Below are 18,816 nucleotides of genomic sequence, written 5' to 3' on the forward strand. Positions count from 1 at the left end.
GCTGTGACACTTCAGCTACACTGCAAAAAGGGTGGCCCAAATGCAAGATATCAACACTCCATCAAAGAAAATAACTCAGAACTTTAGAAATTCTCTGTCCATGCAGCAAGTAAATTTTATTTAAAAAGAGATATTGATATAAGAATTTTATATTAAGAAATAAATCCCTCTATCTAAAATGTATCTTAAATCAAGTGGGATGAGACTTTTTGACTGAATACAAGACTTATTAACTTGGTAAGATTTTGAATTTTTGCAGTTTTTGCAGTGTGACCCTGCTGGACAAGCAACCACAGCTGCTCTGTCCTGAGTTCTTCAGAAGTTACAAAGGTTTGTATCAAGTTATGACGGCCCACACAGATATTCAGCAATTACCTTCTTCCTTCTCCTTTTTCAACATATTTGTGCATTTTCTCTACATCATTGCATTTTGTTGATAGTTTCAGTTATTTTTATGTTGGAAATACATAAATGAAATATTAAAAAAAATATTAATTGCCACTGCTATTAATTTCACTTATTCAGTTCACTGATGTTCTACTGCCAGAAGTTTGATATTTCACATATTTTAATCCAAACACTGATCTTAATCCAGTAATCACAGAAGGTTCCCGAGATTAACGTATTGCTCACTGTGATTGGTGACCCTATTTATGCTGGTTGCAAACGACTTTGCAGTCAATGTTGGATTTATTACGGTAAGGTAAGGTTTGTAGTTTTCCCTTGTTTGCGAATCCTGACTCATTGTATAATGTTGAAAAGGTTTACTTTGATCAAACCAAACATGCTATGAAATAAAAGAGCCTAACTGATGTTAAACCTTGGCTCATCAAAATCATTTATGAAGAGAGAATTATTAATATTGCGTGGAATGTAGGAAATATATGACTAGGCCAATCCCAGTGGTCACAGCTTTTCCTTTTAACCACACTGGACAATGAATTGCCCATTCCATGCCTGAATCAAACCATATAGTGATATAATTCCCCTTGGAAAGTAATTTGTTTGTCCATTAACTACACTGCCAATGCATTGCCCTGCACAACCTGTCACTGCCATGTCCACAAAACCACTAACCAACCAGTATCTCCTGCTGAGAGGATAAATACAAAAAGTCTTGTTAGTGCTCATAGTAAAACGTCTGACATCCAGGCCAAAAACCATCTCATACCAACCCGATGGAGCACGAGGATCAGTTGCCGTCACAGTTTGCACTCTTACGTCGTCAAAATAGAAACAGTTGTAGATAGTTTTATTCATGATTATTCTGTATTCGCTAAATTTAGAACTGCGATGAATTGTTTCGATCTCTTTCAGACAAAATTGTGTAGTGGCAACACTCCTCATAATTCAACTCTAAATTCCACATGCACTTTTTTACTGGAAGACCACAGTGTGGCCTTACTCTGTCAAATCAGTCCTGGCATCCAGCTTGTTTGGTTTCAGCGATGGGCCGAACTTCCTATTTCTTTCCACCTTTCCTCCAATCAGCTTCCTTTTCCTCTTCTTCTCTTCCTCCCTTTTAACTTTTCCCCTCCAACTATTTTTTTTTTTTTTTTTTTGCTTTTTGCCTTACCTCTTCTCTCCACAAGCCAACATCACACTCCTCCTGCCACACACAAACACACACTCACACACATCCAACCACCACAGCCCCCGTCTGTCCTTGAATGAATGCTCTCTGACTAGTGGAACATATGCTGCTGGTTGTTCAATACCCTCCCTCTGAGCTGCAGTGCATCCATGCATGTGTGTGTGTGTGTGTGTGTGTGTGTGTGTGTGTGTGTGTGTGTGTGTGTGTGTGTGTGTGTGTGTTCATTGAAACATGTGCCTCCTGTTGCACATCGGCCATCTGTTCCTTGAATGGACTGATGGAGTGCTGCTGTAACCATGACGATAGGCCATTCAGTCAAATAGCCTATCAAACAACCACTGGCTGTGTGTGTGTGTGTGGTGTGTGTGTGTGTGTGTGTGTGTGTGTGTGTGTGTGTGTGTGTGTGTGTGTGTGTGTGTGTGTGTGTGTGTGTGTGTGTGTGTTTAGGAATTGACGGGCAGAGTGTAGGAATTCCCACATGTTGATGAAATGAGGTTGACCTTCCATCACAAGCTGCTCCAGCTTTTTCCCGTTTCTTCAGCCTCCACATTCAGACGCATTTATTGAAGCTGATATTTAATTGGAACAATCTCTGTTTAGACCTGATCCCACCACATCCATGATGTAGCCTTACACAACACAGAGCACTATAATCTTGAACCTAATAATAGAAATTATTAGAGAGGAAATATAAGCTGCAATGAAGAACTTAAAATTTTGAAATCCATGTTTTTCATCAGACACAGAAAATTTTCATTTGAAGTTGATAGAATGTTATTGTGGTGTAATACTTTCACTTAGTTTAAATGGCAAAAAAAAAAAAAATGTTTTCTATTGGTGTTGCCGTAAGTATAACATGCTTGATTATTACTCAAAGAAACTTGAAAGCACACGTGCACGTGCACACACACACATGCACACACAGCAGCAGCAGCAGCAGCAGGGCAACACTGAAAATGACTATTGAGTTTCAACTGTCTCTAACCACAAGTCTATTCATTCAGTCAGACCATTCAGCAACCCCACCCTCACACACACACACACACACACACACACACACACACACACACACACACACACACACACACACACACACACACTCTGCCCCACCCAGTGCAGTGGTCTGCTGGCCATATGTCAGCCCATCTCCTCTGATACACCTCTCCCGGGACCCCCGCTTCTTTGTGTGTGTGCGTGTGTCTTTTCTACTGTTTGCCATCTCCTCTCACTATCTCTCCCATCGCCTGCTCTCTGCGCCACGTTCAGTGAAACTGAAACAAAGCGTGTCAGAGTGTGTTAGTCCAGCTGACCACATATCATGTGTGTACCTGTGATACTTTTGTTACCGGACATAGTTCGCAAAAGACAAAAACTTGTAAAAACATTTGTATAACTGTGACTTTCAAGTAAAAACATTTGGTGTGTATTCATTTCAGCTCTGCTGAGATTAGTGGTGACATTATTTAGCCTGTTTGTCTGTGAGGCAGCTCTGACAATGGAGCCGGGACAGTCAACTCATTTTGGATTTCAGTGAGTTGTCAGAGTGGCATCTGTTTGTGTGTGTGTGTGTGTGTGTGTGTGTGTGTCTGCTTCATCACTCACACATTCATATAATTCAAAACAATAGAGAATAGAAACATCTTTCTCTTTGTCCTCTCAGTGACTTCTTTTCAGACACGAGGGTGAATGTCTTCTTCAGCACAGAAGGTTTCTACACTTCAGGAATATAATAAAATCTCACATTTTCCGTCCGCCCCTGCCTTTACTTTTCATCAGCATACCAAATAACTGCATGTAATATTGAACATATGAACCAAAAACATTTATATTTTATTTATTTATTACAATATTCTATTCAGAAATCAAGTTGTGCCTGTCTGGAATGGTGGCTGAATAAAATGGGTAAGTTGTGTATCTGAATGTCACCTCCTGTGCAAAGTCAAATACATGGTATAAAGTAATGTAGATTGATGGAATGTATTTTTTTTTCTTTCTTCTTCTTCATCATTTTAATTTCACACTGGCAAAAAGTTTGTGGTTTCTTTTGGTTTTTAATTTACAACAAACAACATGTTTGTTTTTTTTAGCACATATGGATGAACACAGAGGTGCTGTGTGGCAGACGTGGACTTGTTTCACACCTGTAATGTGGAGTTGAATCCCAGCGCAGCAGTGAGTCTTCTGGGTGAATGTTTTCAGACAAAAATGAAGTTATAAGGAGTAAATCATTATAACATTGAAAAACACTGATCAAAGTCATATGTCTTGTCAAAAGAAAGTTTTCGTTGGTACTTTATGTCCCCACACACGCACACACACACACGCATGCACTCTTGTTTGGCGCACTGAGCTTCATTCCATGTTTCTGGTTTGTGTCTGCACCCAAATATATGATCTTGGTGTTTTTGTCAATCTGCTGAATTCTTTCCCATTTTCCGGGTCTCTCACCACTGTCTCCACTATCTCCTAACTTCAGACATAGCTGAAATACCATCACAGTCCCGAGAAGTAATATTTTTGCTGTTATTAGTGTTAATGCCTGCAGTCACTGAGCGGAGCCACTGATCCCGCAAGGCAGGAGACAATGGTTTCCCGATTCCAGACACTGAACACAATGAAACAACCAACTGTCTCATTTTACTGCTCGACAACAGAGAACAACAATTAGATATTTGACTGTTATCCATGTTCTAGTCTGTGTGTTTGAGTCACGAGGAATTTTGTGTGCCTGATTGTGTTTATGGAACTGTGGATTTGCAGACAAAAAAAAAAAAAAAAAAAAAAAGAGCTGAACGGCCATGAAGTGTCATTTATTATGTCTGACAAATTTTAGTCAGTGTTCCGCTGCATCACGTGATCCACGAGGAGCAGAATCACATAAAAAGAAAAAAGTTCATTCTAGATTAACAACAGACGTTTTCAACATTCTTTTTAAAAATATACAAGCGTTTCAGGTTATAAACTTATAAAAGATCACACCTGATCTACAAAACATTTATGAAAGTTTAAACTTTTAATGAAAAGAAATTTCACCAAATGCCCAAGTTTGATCATTCCTCCTGAAACGCTGATGAGTGATATGTTAACGCAATGTTTAGAAGAAATCTGAGTAATGACCCTAAATGGGTTGTGTTTCCACTTAATATTGAAATTTGTTGTTTTTCCGACTTTCCTGAGCTTTAAGATTTCAAGTTCTGTTACAGTTGAAATGAAATTCGTTCACAATCTGGATCAATGATGTACAAATGGTCATGCTCTGTTGGATAGAACAAGCTTTTAAATTGCAGTATTTTACACATTTCTCCTGCTTGAACTTGGTGTCCTCGTATCTTTAAGGTTCATATTGAACCTTAAATGAGATAGAGTTCTAACTTCATCTCTTTATCTTTACCCAGGTTATTATTATTCCTATTAACTTTGTGTGTGTTTTAAAAGCACAATATTAATAAAAACTTTTGTTAAAACGATATACTCACATGGAAAAATGAAAACATTTCATATCCACACATCAGTCAGAATATATCATGCCAAACAGCTGTTGTAGGGCGGATTGGTCCTTTTGGAAGCGGTGATGATCGTCATCGCCTCCCAGCTGTGGAGACCCGCCACCTCGTTCTCCTCCATCAGCTGGTATTCGGGTGTTTATCCTGTGGATCAGCCACGTCACAGATATCCACATGCCATAAAAGTGTTGATATACTTTCTCTGATGTAAATTATAAACATCAAAGGAAGGCATTTTGTTTTAAAAGAGTGTGCAAAAACATTTTTAGCGTAATATATCACCTGTAGCTCTGGATTTTTGACACCCAGTCATAGCTTAGGAAAGGGTATCTGAGTGTGGAAAAATGAGCCCCCCCCCCACAAAAAAAAAAAAAGAGGGGAGGCACATTATGCTTGCCTATTTACAAAATATTAAAGTTCAAAATATATTTTCCTTCCCATTTAATTTGAAAGAAATATCCTACAAATCTGGTTTTGTCAGCATAAATAAACCAAACAGTATGATAAGTTATAACTCAAACCGGTTATCACAGTTTACAGACATACTGTCTCTCTGTGACATTAGACTGTTTGCTTTTCTCTTCATCCAGTTCTGTTGTTCAGCACTGACCCAGTGAAAATGAGACCCAAACTCTAATAAACAGCAATTTACTCTTTTATGGCCAGTCAAGAAGTGACAGACGTTTCCGGACGTAATGCGCCTGCAGCTCGTCCGGAGCTTCAGCGGCTGCGGGTACGACCACAGGCCGGATCGAGAAGCTTCTGCTCTGTGTTTCTTGGCTTATTCCTGAGTAGTTGTAAAACTATCTTGTTTGACAGATGCAAGAAAACATACAAGCAGATGTGATGAACGCGCTCCATCGCTGTGTATGTGGGGGAGTAATGTTGGGCAAAATCAGTTGAAACACAGAAAATCTTCGGCATTACCGACCACAGCATTGTCAGAGAGTTAAGGTTAACCGAAACATCTCTTTGCATTCTGCATGTATGCATGCAATCTATAGTCGTGCTCGCCACATCTGGATGTGTGTGTGTTTGGGAGCTTTTGAGCTGCAAACTGTTGGAGCCCCAGACTGCTCTCCAGCTATTGTTTATTCTTTCTTCTTTCTTGATGCGTTGCTCTGTTGGTTTCCACTTTTCTGAAATAACTCTCACCGCTCTCTTTTTGACCCTGCTTCACCTTCATCTTCCTCTCTTCTTTCTTCTCTACCTGCAAAAAGCCGATCAGTGTGAAGTCTGTGAAATTTGGTCCATTGGAAAAGTGGTTTGAGTCTGTCAAGAAACACTTGAGTCTGAAAAGTCCAGATGATGTGTTTAATATTGGCTGAAGAAAAATCTCTATTTGTTTATGTCCGTAGGTTTTCATGCTTCCAACCTGAAAACTCACACAGTTTTCTTAATTTGGTCAGTTTAGCAGTCGTACCTGTTTTTTGTTTTTTTTTTTCCTGTGTTTGTGTCTCTTCACATCAGAGCCGCAGTGTGCGTGCAGCGGCTGCCGAAAGACTGACTGCTCCCATCTGCTGCTATTTTATGTTCATCTACAATGGCGAACACAAAAACCCTCCATTGTTTTGTCTCTCACTGCGCGACAGTCATCTTTACAGATGTGCGTGTGGGTTTAGCTGCCACAGTCATAATACACAATGTATTGTGAGCGAGCGTGGTGAACAGCGTCTCATGACACGTGGAAGAATTGCTCAAGCTGACAATACTGATTGACAATGGGGCAAAATTAAGGCTTGTAAAGTATTAACTGAAAAGAGTGTAAACATATTTTCACAGTTTTGACTCTTGTAAGGGAAGCGTGAATGTCCTGCAACAGCTGCACAATAATTAATTATATGAGACAATCAGAAGTTTTCACCATATAAAAGAAAGGTGTCTTCCAAGTCCAGCAATGATTTCTGACGTCAACCAAAGTGGAACTCATGAAAGAAGTGCAGAAGCTTTGATGAAAACTCCAAACTGGATGAAGACCAAAGAAATGTTTCCCTCCTCTGTACTTGTAGCACCACATTTCTTAACCACCAGGCTGAATTTGGCTAATTATGAATTTACATTACTGTGTGCTCTGATGTGGCGCATCTGTTGGACCACTGCTCTGCAACAGTTTTGATCAAAAGAGCCATTAAACCTCCTTCCTCAAAACAACATTTGTCTGGATACAAACATACTTTTGCTACACTCGCCACGACTGTAATTATTGTTTGATTTATGCAATGTGAAGAACTACAATTAAGGACAATTTCTTTATGGCATTTTTGACTGCTGTAGCTGTTATAGCTTAAGAAATCACCAAACTCTTCACTCTACAGAACGACTGAGAGCTCAGAGCTGCACATGACAGACCTTCCACTCAGACTCTGAACCTAAAAGTAAAACTAATTTTACACTCTTCACGACATTAATCAGCTTCTTCAGATCGATCAGAACATTTCAGGATGCAAACTGATCTATCTAGTCATTCTGGGTGTTAAAAGATCTGCCTGCGTGACAACTGCAGGTGATAAAACTCACAGTAGACCACAAATCAGTTAACTTAACAGCAGTTATCAGCACAGACCACCTCATGTGAGTGTGTGTGTGTGTGTGTGAGGAAACCCATACACACAGGGAAGGAGATGCTAACTCTCCCCAGAAAAGCCTCAAAGCTCACACGTCTCGGGATATTATGGCTATGAGGTGTGAGCATTAACCTCATAAGTGTGATCCATCGATCCATTGATGAGAGCAGGCACCTTATATCACTCCTCTTCGTTCCTGTCTTCGAACCAAGCCAACTTCCTGCAGGAGTATTTATTGCTCAAGCACACCTGAGTTTTATTTTCCTGTGGATTGTTCATCCGTTGCAGGCCCAGCCTCCCCACCCCCTGCTGGAAACTACCACGTCTGTTCAACTCCTCAATGGCATTCATGTGTTAATGCATGAATCATGGCACTTTGACTGTGCCTCTCTTTCTTCCTTTCCATCTCTCCCATTCATCTCAGCCTCTGGCTCTCGCCCCGTCTCTCTGTAACGGTTTAACCCTCCACAGATGACTTTCTTTTGGCACTTCCTCTGAAGTGCTGACGGGTCACACGCATGACGCCCAGGTTAACAAGCAGGCAGGTTAGGGAGCCGAGGATACCGGGCGGTCACAGTCAAAGGTCAGGATAACAGGGAAATCCCCGAGCTCAGTGCAGCGCGGCTCCTCCTCCTGTGGGACGATTGCTTCCCTGCTTTGAAGTGCAGCTCCTGTAGAGCATGTCTTCCTCTTCACGGGACAAACCACTGATGCATGAGCTCCTATTCTGTCATCTTTTGATTTAATCTTTTAACCCCTCGATTAACAGTTTTATACTTTTGACAAAGTAAACAGCTGAAGCCTAACGGCGTTAATGTCAACATGATCTGTGAATGGTAAGAATGTCATGCATTGTCATGTTACAGTAAATTCAGAGACTCCAGCAGTTCGTCGCCCAACATTCATTCAAATTTTCATGGTCTCTAAGACAATTTTCTTTTCTATGGCGGAAAAACAAAGAAATATGGAGTAGACCAAGCAAGTTATCAAAATGGTTGTTACTGCTGGAAGTGAACAATTCCTTCACATGGGGGTTTGCAGTGAGTTGGGTGGGCTTAAAGAGCTGCAAGGGGACAATACAGCAGAAAATATGTTGGGGTTGTTTTCAGAGAATGACTCTTCCCTTTCTTTGCAAAAACAAAGTCCTAATATTATATATACTGTAAGTGTAAAGTTCAACTTTCATGCTTTTTAATTTTTTTTGCGTGTGTGTGTTTCCTTTATTTCGATCGTGGAAGACACATGGTTCAAGATGGGGAGCGCTCATCCTCCCACTCTGAAAATCCCTGTTTTTAAACACTTACGTGCAGCGTTAAACATACATACAGTGGAACACACAGAGCATATGACCGGCTCCTCATGTTTGTGATAAACAGCCTGTGCTTGTGCAGAAAATTACACACACTGCTTTTAACACACAAATTACATGTTTCACATAAGCAGAGTGTGTAAACAGAAGGCCTTACATTGTTCAATCTGTGACACACACACACACACACACACACACACACACACACACACACACACACACACACACACACACACACACACACACACACACACACATAAACATTAGATATGAGTCCAAAACACACTGAGAATAGTCCAGGCCTCCTCTCGTGTTAACTCTTTACACAGCTCACGTACATTAGACTTGTTAACATTTTGGTTGTGTGTGTGTAGCAGCAATTCAGTCGGTTCCAAACTGAACATCATAGTCAACCCAGCAGACCACAAACATGACAAACATGTCTTGAATTGATCAGAGAAAGAGAGGAAAAAGCACCCTTTAACAGACATTTTAAAGTTTGTCACACCCCAGTGGCGTCTTCCTCTGTGTAAATCACCGTCATGGCTGTAAATGCCTGACTGGAAACTCTTTGATCATGGCGAAGAAAATGCGTGTGTGTGTGTTAGAGAGTCTGTGTCTGAGGGCGCATCCTACCAGGTCATCTGTTTCCAACAGCACACATGAGCAACTCTGGGTGACTTTAGAGGACAGCTGTATGATTCAAAGGGCCGAATTGGCCAACGATACACAAGTGGTTCACTGCATTGTTCTGTCGTTGTTTAATAATATTCCTGTCAGGTGAAAGAGCTTTTGGGCACACTGAAAATTCATGTGGTTGTTGTGCTAAATTTGTTCAAGATTATTAACTGTAACTTAGAGCAGGGCGACAACAGTGACGACCACAGTGATACTGGTACCGAGGCTCCATTTACACCTGGCACTGACGTGCATTTCGCGTTAACCACCCGAGTTCAGAATGTGTTTCTGCCTCAGCGTCACTCCTGCTACAAGGTCAAAGGGTCCGACGTGCAGTTATTACGTCAGTCTGTCCCCAGAGAGAGGCTTGAGTTTATCTCGGCAAGCTAAGAACAACGGAGATGCTTCTAGAGCTAGAAATACATGTGACAGAGCATGCACACACACACACACACACACACACACACACACACACACACACACACACACACACACACACACACACACACACACACACACACACACACACACACACACACACACACACAAACACACACACAGTGTCTGGGTGGTAACAGCCCAGTAAAAAGGCCGGTGGGTCTTCAGCAGGTACATGTCAGCTCATCCTGCTCTTTGATTAGCGCAGACACTTCCCTTTAGCAGGCCACTGACAAATGCACATAACCATCTTCCTTTGTGCCGTTACACTCGGCATTTTGGAGATCCAAAACTAAACTGACAGGCTGAAAAGGCTTAATTCTGGTCTTCAGCTGACATGACAGCCATTATTTCAAACCAAAAGATTTAGCATTTTAGCACAAATAATCCAGGTTTTGTTTTCACTGAAGTTTTGAAAAGCACCTTTTGAATATCAATAAACATTATAGACTGTTATTTTTGTTCATTGACCTGTTATTGGAATACCTGGGTGAAATCAGCAATAAGGGGGATATTGATAACAGAATTCATATGTAACTTGTGTCATTTTGATATGCTTCATTGTCAGTATTGAGTATGTGTATTTGTTTGTGTGCATTCTGGTGTGAATCCACTGTGGAAGAGGTCAGTAGTTAATGAGGAAGAATGACTGACAATCGTAACACACAATGAGTTTGATGAAGGGCAAGAAAGGAAGAACAAAATCTCACAGACGCCTTAAATAGAACAAATGAGTCCCAGGCTCTCTCTTAGCGTGTGTTTGCTAAATAAGTCGGATGTGTGTGTGCCTGTGAGTGCATCAGTTTGTGAGACAGTGGCAGAGAGTCTTAAAGAAGGGCACTTCTACAGTAATGAACTTGGTTCTACATGTTCTGCCTGGTTCTCATAAGAGGAGACAAGCTTATTTATGATGTCCCACAAAATTTATACCCACTAATAATTGAGAATTAATACATTTAGGCATTATTTTTGTTAATGCCATGTTTAAATACTTGGTAGCGTATTGAGGTTCCATGTGTTTTACATGAGACAACCTCACAGAACATCAGGAATCCAGAATGACACAGTTATGGCAGCTTTGACATTAAAGGGACGATTCCTGTGGCTCCTTTGATGGTTTTAACATAATCTCATGCTGTCAGGTTTATCTTTGAAAACAAAAGTTCCATCCAGGAAGTAAAAACAAAAAAAAAATAAAATAAAAGAGCAAAAAAGGAAGAAGAGAACTCAAATGACAGTATAAACGTAACTCACCTGGGTAGTCCATCATGTATTTTATTGAAGGTAGAGCAGGTAGAGGAGACCAATAATTTTTGTGCTTGAATGTGCATTTAAATCACTCAGAGTTCCTAACCTGGAACATACGCTGAACAAAAGCCACTATTTCTGGTAGTTTACAAAGCCCGTGTATATTAAGTTGCTATATCATGACTTTTGTCCTCAATGTTTGACTTTATGACAGCAGAACTTCACAATGCTAACAAGAAACTGGAGGAATTTGAGTTTGCCTTCAGGCCTCACCATGTATGAACTCAACGCCATATTGTGAGTGTGTTATATTAAAAAGTTACAGTAGTAGTAGTAGAATTGTGAATAGAATAGAAAGTGAAGGCAGCAAGGATCTCCTTAGAGCTTTCTAGTGTGTGTGTGTGTGTGTGTGTGTGTGTGTGTGTGTGTGTGTGTGTGTGTGTGTGTGTGTGTGTGTGTGAGTGGTGAGTTACAGGATCATCTCCTATGTCAATGAGGTGTGAAGTCCAGCCTTCTCATACCCCCCACCCTGATTTTACACCAGCCCAGGTGTTAAAGCCCCCACTGAGGTGACACTTATCACTAGTCTGGGAAAGAGCCACTCAGCAACTACACACACACACACACACGCACACACACATGCACACTGACGATACCAGAGGATGACTTTTGTTGGAAAATGTCTCTCCTCCTCTTCCCACCAGATACTAGGATGATCAGATCCAGAGAAGAAGAATAAAACAAACAAATGTCCTTTGAAACTGGCACCAGTGCTTGTTGCAGTTTTTTTTCTTCCACCTGTTCAAATAAAACTACCTGTGAGTTTTCCACACTGTGCGGTTCCTGCTGGCTTAGCGTGTTGTTCCTAATGTGTCAGTCACTCTCAGATTTATCTTCGACTACCTGACTGGTGTCTGTTTTTAGACAGCGTATCTCTCTCTGCTCGCCCTCCTCCTTTCCTCTGAAGATAAATGTGTCGCTCTCTCTGCTGATGTGTGTGCAACTGAGAGAAAGTGTGAATCCAGACAAGCTGGGATGATGAATCAGTTGCAGGGAGGAAAACAAAACAGAAAAACAACAACAATAATCAAAAGCTTTTTTTTTTAACAAGACTTTTGGCAGACTTGGCAATTTGTGGTAATGCTTAATGTTTTACTGAGTTAAAGTCTTCAAGTTCCCCAAGCAACGGAACATTTTCTGAGCACTGAGAAGAAGAAGCACTTGTACAGCAGACAGCAGAGCAGAAACATTTGTGGAGGCTCGTAGCCAAATGTTTGTTGTAGTGACCTCGTGACCAGAGGGTCAGTGGTTTAAATTCCTGGACCGCCTGGCAGACAGCGAACGGCGAGCGATGAAGTCCCAGCACTGAGTCACTGCAGCAAATCTTTTCTCGTACGCTGCTGTTCAACTAACCTGACGCTTAGATTTTATAGATAAATCAGGAATATGTGTAAATGAATGATATTCTCTATCTTTCCATCCAGCTCAGGCTGAGATGATCCCAGCTGTTTATGAGCAAAGGTCAGGTTCGTCATGGACAGTCCATCACAGCAAACACTGGCAGGCACACATCCACACGCACAGATTTACTCACAAATGTGTTTCTGAGCTGTGAAGGGACTCATACTCATCTCAAAGACATTAACAAGCTCCACATGAATGGGTCACCAAAGTTTTACTGAACTTGAACCAGTCTAGTCTCAATATGAAGGCAAAGTGCAAACGACCACAGAGCTGTCCAGCTCGATTAAGTAACCATGTCTGTTCAACGTACAGAGAAACAAGTAGGAACACAAGTATGAAAATAAACATTTCTTTTAAATTAAACATTTATTCAAACAGATCAAGCATCTTTTTCTGAACTTCTATATAGATAGTACAATATATGGGAATGTTAAACACAGATAACTGGGACACCAGAGATTTGACAGATATTTTAAAATATTTTAACAAGACTGAATTTTGAGCTGTGTTGTGAGAGTGGAGGAAAAACTTGCAGTGGTTGCACATGAAACTCTCGTCTTATAGCATCATTGTTGACTGATTCAGTCTGCTGACAAACAGTCTGCTGTAATCACAGCAGGAATTATATGTTGATCTGCCAGAAATGTTTGTGTTTTTGTGGGTTTATTTTGTGTGATCATGCCAAAAGTTTGAATCAAAGAGGAAAAGCTCTCTAAGGGGTTTTGTTTAATGCGACATCTGACGCTAATTTTGAAATCCACATAAGGACTCCAGTTCCTCTGTGCATTTTCATTTCTTCACCAACATTGGCAACAACTCTGTTTATGAGTTGAATGCAATAAAACTTCTACTTATCATGTTATCTGTATAATCAGCGCTGACCCTTTAAATGAAGGTGTCTTGATTTTCCAGATCCCAATAATAACAGTTTGACATCTCTTGCCATCCCTGTGTACGTGTGTAGTCTAGACAGTTATGGCATAATCGCCACTCTAACTGGGTGTGCAAATTGCAATTGCATGCAACGTTCCTCTGATAATAGCAGATGTCCTTGTAATTGGTGTTATCACTTGTGCTGCCTGTGTAATTTGTAATGTGCCACACGATGAGTCCTGCAGGTGACACTTCACTGACTCCAGCAGACGCCACGTTTGATCTGTCACAACTCGGCACTGTGGCCTTCTCATGTAAATCTGACGCTCTCATGCAAGTATTCATCACACCTGGCTGAAGTGTTGACCACTTAGAATGATTTAAATGAGCCAGCTTTTAAATTCCAGCCTTTGATAATCACATGTTGTCCCACAGTGTCACAGCCTACATTTAAGTGGCACTACAGGCTTGTGGAGCAAATGTTTACATGCTTGCTCTCAACATAACAGTTATTTCAACACATTATAATTTTAACTAGTTTTTGCATAAAAGAACTACCTTTGTCCAGGATATTTGCCTCATGTTTACTAAATATGCAGTTAAAACCGTTCAGCCACCAGAGAGTTGTGTTATGCAGTTTAAACCGGAACCAACTCCTTTATTTTGCATCCAGGCCTCCCACTGCTGCGTTCCAACAGCCGATATATAAAAATTGTAGAAACATATTTGAAAATATACAAAATTAATTTTATTTTTAAAAAGAAGTAAGAGTTAATTATGTTCAGATTCAAGAAAGTTAAAGAAAAAAAAACCCTCATTCATGTTATCATGGTGGAAAAATCTGCTGTTAACAGCACCAGCAGTCAAATGCAAAGAGCAAATACTCCATCTAGTGCAGAGAGATGTGAAATACAGCTGATCAGGTGTCAGAAAGCCAAGAACCGTTTTTATAAAGTCGAGTTGGACTTTTGTCTGTTTTTCTCATAGACTTTGAGAACCACAGGAGGACATAGGTCTGTGCATGGTTTTGTCCTTCATACCTGTAACTGTGTTTATTGTCCACATGAAACTGTGATATACTTTAATTTCTAAACCAACACAAGTGTCTTTGCGCACTATATTACACATGATTCTTGGAGTGCAAGTCCCAAACAACACTGACCTCCTCTGTGTCAAAGAATGAACTTTAACTACAGTAGGAGTATAGCAACTGAAGTACAGTCATCTTTAAATCCAAATGTTGCTGATTTGTTTTTTAATTTAAATCTAAATTATGTCATTTAAATATATATCAAATTTAATGTGTTGTATTAACTTTTTATTGACACACACTTCTTTTGAGTCAGACCTTAAAACGTCATTTGTCCGGCGATCCAATACACAGTCGATTTTACGTATTTTATTACCTTTTACTTTATTTCTTCATCTTCATTTTGCCGTCCTAGTTGACTTTCTTTGAATGTATTTCTTTTCTTAACTTGTAAAGCACTGCATGTTGGCTTGTATGTGAATAGTGCTATATAGATAAATAAAGTTCCCTTGCCACAGTCATGTCTGGGGTTTCATGTGTTTTAAATTATGACAAGTTTATTTTTTAAATTTCACTCTCACACATTATTCCCAAAGTGTGGGTTGAAAGCCGCTGTTGGGCCGTGAAAGAGACCAAATTACAGTGAATTCATAACAACACTTGAAATAGTCAATTTTGTAATTGAATCTGCAATTACTAAAATACATATTTCAATAAAAACGTATTAAATTAAACGACATTTTATTCTGATCAGTATTAGAAAACATTTTTTGAAGCTGGGTTCCCATCAGAAGGCGTGGTCTTACTGACTTTAAAATAGATGGGAAACAAATATCCACAGATGGAACTGGAATTTTCAAACGCGGACATTTGCCCAGCAACATATGACAGCACCTCATGAGTTTGTTGAAAGTCATTTGGTAGATACTAATCACTTTTGAGAATCTATTAATACACAGTTAGCCCTCTTCCATATTATTGAATTGTTGTTTTCTGGAACTACTGTTCCAGGACGATCCACATTAGTTTCATATTTTCATTAGACTGTGGACACAGAGCTGGCCCAGGGCTGCAGGATTCTGCAGCACTCTCATCTCTGTAGTCATGGGTTTGAATCCCAGCAGGGGCCTTCTGTTTGCACGTCACTCCCATGAGCATGTCCTAAATTGCTCCTAGGCGCGTCTGTGATGGATTGGCGCCCTCCACAGGTGAAAGCAGTAGAGGGTAGATGGATGGCTATGGCCTCAGAGGGGATAAGATGATATGATAGTGGACCTTCGTGGAGTTAGGAAGAAGGTTCCTCTATCATACCTCTCGGTTATTTAGATGCACACTGACCTGGCTCAAGTCTGGAGAGCTAGTCCCTTAAACGCAAACAAACAGAACCACGCACGTCTAAGGACATTTTAGATTTGTCAGTTAGATGCATATTCATGTACGGTAGGAGGAAATGTGTTCGGTTTGAGGCGAACATTATTTACTACTTCAACTTTAGACAACATCTCAAGTTTGCGTCTCATTCCTGACTATGAAAAAAAAAGTGTCTTTTACTTTGAAGTTGCATCACTTCGCACTTCCGTCTGCAGACAGAAGCGAAGTGAGGTCGACGTCTTCCGGCGACGGGATCTCGCGCGGAGGACCGTCGAGCAGAAACAATGAACGCGACGGAGAAGAAGTTGGCGGACCTGATCCGCGAACACCCGCACCTGTACGACCCGACGCGGCGGGACTACAAGGACAGCACGAAGGGCCAGCGGTCCTGGAGGGAGATCGCGGAGGCCATGGGGAAGCCGGAGGAGGAGGTCAAGCAGAAGTGGAAAAACCTCCGCGACAAGTTCTACAAGGCGAAGAAGCGACTGGTGAGGAGATGGCGATGCTTCCCGACGCGGGACGACGACGACGGCGGCGAGACCCCGGCGGCGGAGGAGCGGTACGTCCCGGTGCTTTACAGCGAGCTGGCCTGGCTCAGCGCCTATGTCAGACCCAGGCTGGAGAGAGGCGCCAAGGAGCCCGACGAGGTGCGACTTCCACACATGGACTGATTTCTGAGTCAAACACCAGCCTGTTGGATGAGCTGACTGAGTACCACGCGCGACCAGGGCCACATAAGGCTCGCGGGCCATAGGCGACCCTTTAGTTCTGCTTGACCGGCCCTCAGGTTGACACTGGGAAATCTTGAATCCAGTTAAATCTAAATTTGTCACTTCACATCTTCGCCTCTCAAAATTAGTTTTTTGCTGTAGAAAGAAAGAAAATGAGTAATGGAAAAATATGTATGTCTCATGTATACATTTACTGAACTGGAAATGCAGAAAAATGTAATCATGATTTCCAGACAAAGGCTGAGGAAGAAGTGACACAGAGCAACAGGAGCTCATAAAAATCATGAGAAGATCTCAAGTTAACGTATGTCTCAGCCCTCAGTAGGAATGCTAATGTTTCATAGCCCTTTGAGTAAAGTAGTCGACCACCCTGATGTACATTGTACACAACAGACATGTTTATTTTCAAGCCACAAAGAATTAAATACAGACACATTTCTGAAAGCTCGTTTTATACATCAGAACTCATCAGTGCTCTTTTTTTAATGGCAAATTCTGGAAGGCTTAGAGGTCATCAGTAGTTTATTTGCCTGACTCACCTGTGCTGTTTTCCTGTCGCAGGTAGCTGGAAGTGCAGACGACGGAGAAAGAGCTCCAGATAAAGATGAGAAGGCCCAGATGGGGTCCCTGGCTGTGGTCAGCCAGAGTTTTCTGGAGTCCTGTTCATCCAGCCATCAGGATATGGGACTCCCACAGAAACGCAAAAGGCAAACGATGACAGAGACTGAGATCGGTTCTCCAGATGCTCTGAGCAGCATCAGAGATGAAGACGAACTGTTTCTGCTCAGCCTCCTGCCCTCCATAAAGAGACTCACTATGAAGAAGAGAATGGAGGTGCGGATGAAATTCCAGCAAGTGCTTTACGCTGCAGAGTTTGAGGACCAGCATTAACTCAGCCTGAAAATCTGTTTTGAGTTTATATTTATTTTTGTATTGCCATCACTGTTGAAATATAGTAATATGTAATTCTTTAGAATGTATTATTGTCAGAGGTGAATGTATATGAAGAACTAGGTTCCATGCTGTCACCTCTAGTTCTCAATGGCCACGGTTACACAATGTATTTTAATTCAGAGTGAAATATTCCGGATTAAATAGTTACAAACTAAAGTATTGTTCTTCACGTTTACATGTGAATAGTAATTCTAAATTAAGGTTTGTATGAAACCTTAATATAATAACCGGGGCCCCTTGTATGTTTGTACAAGAAGCCCCGGACTCCGTGTTCCCGGAGCACCCCCCACAAGGCACCACGAGGGTCGCTGCCCTTTGTCACCGGTTCTGTTCATAATCTTTATGGACAGAATTTCTAGGTGCAGCCAGGGGCCGGAGGGGGTCCGGTTCGGGGACTGCAGGATTTCATCTCTGCTTTTTGCAGATGATGATGTCCTGTTGGCTTCATCGAACCCGAACCTGCAGCATGCACTGCATGTGAAGCGACAGGGATGAGGATCAGCACCTCCAAATTCGAGGCCATGGTCCTCGACCGGAAGAAGGTGGCCTGCCCCCTCCAGGTTGGTGGAGAGACTCTGGCTCAAGTGGAGGAGCTTAAGTATCTTGGGGTCTTGTTCACGAGTGGGGGACGGATGGAGCGTGAGATTGGCAGGCGGAACGGTGCAGCGTCTGCAGTGATGCGGTCGTTGTATCGGTCCGTTGTGGTGAAGAAGGAGCTGAGCCGAAAGGCGAAGCTCTCGATTTACCGGTCAGTCTACGTTCCCACCCTCACCTATGGTCATGAAGTTTGGGTCATGACCGAAAGGACAAGATCCCGGATACAAGCGGCTGAAATGAGCTTCTGCCATAGGGTGGCTGGGCGCTCCCTTAAGGCCCGTCCATGCTTCACATGTCCGCGTGGGTGCGCGTTGCGTGAGAGATAGGGTGAGGAGCTCAGTCACCAGGGAGGAGCTCAGAGTAGAGCTGCTACTCCTCCACATTGAGAGGGGCCAGCTGAGGTGGCTCGGGCACCTCTTTAGGATGCCTCCTGGACGCCTCCCTGGGGAGGTGTTCCGGGCA

General features: G+C 41.8%; 1 protein-coding gene across 1 annotated transcript; it reads left to right on the forward strand.

Annotated features, from left to right (window-relative positions):
* Positions 1-16,299: 16,299 nt before the first annotated feature.
* LOC115407662 (uncharacterized) lies at positions 16,300-18,045 on the forward strand. Its single transcript, XM_030118132.1, has 2 exons — positions 16,300-16,719; positions 17,365-18,045. The coding sequence occupies exons 1-2, from the start codon at positions 16,357-16,359 to the stop codon at positions 17,692-17,694; spliced, it is 693 nt and encodes a 230-aa protein (XP_029973992.1). The 5' UTR covers positions 16,300-16,356; the 3' UTR covers positions 17,695-18,045.
* The last annotated feature ends 771 nt before the right edge of the window (positions 18,046-18,816 follow it).

This window comes from Salarias fasciatus, chromosome 1 (genome assembly GCF_902148845.1).
Source record: "Salarias fasciatus chromosome 1, fSalaFa1.1, whole genome shotgun sequence".
NCBI classification, from domain to species: domain Eukaryota; kingdom Metazoa; phylum Chordata; class Actinopteri; order Blenniiformes; family Blenniidae; genus Salarias; species Salarias fasciatus.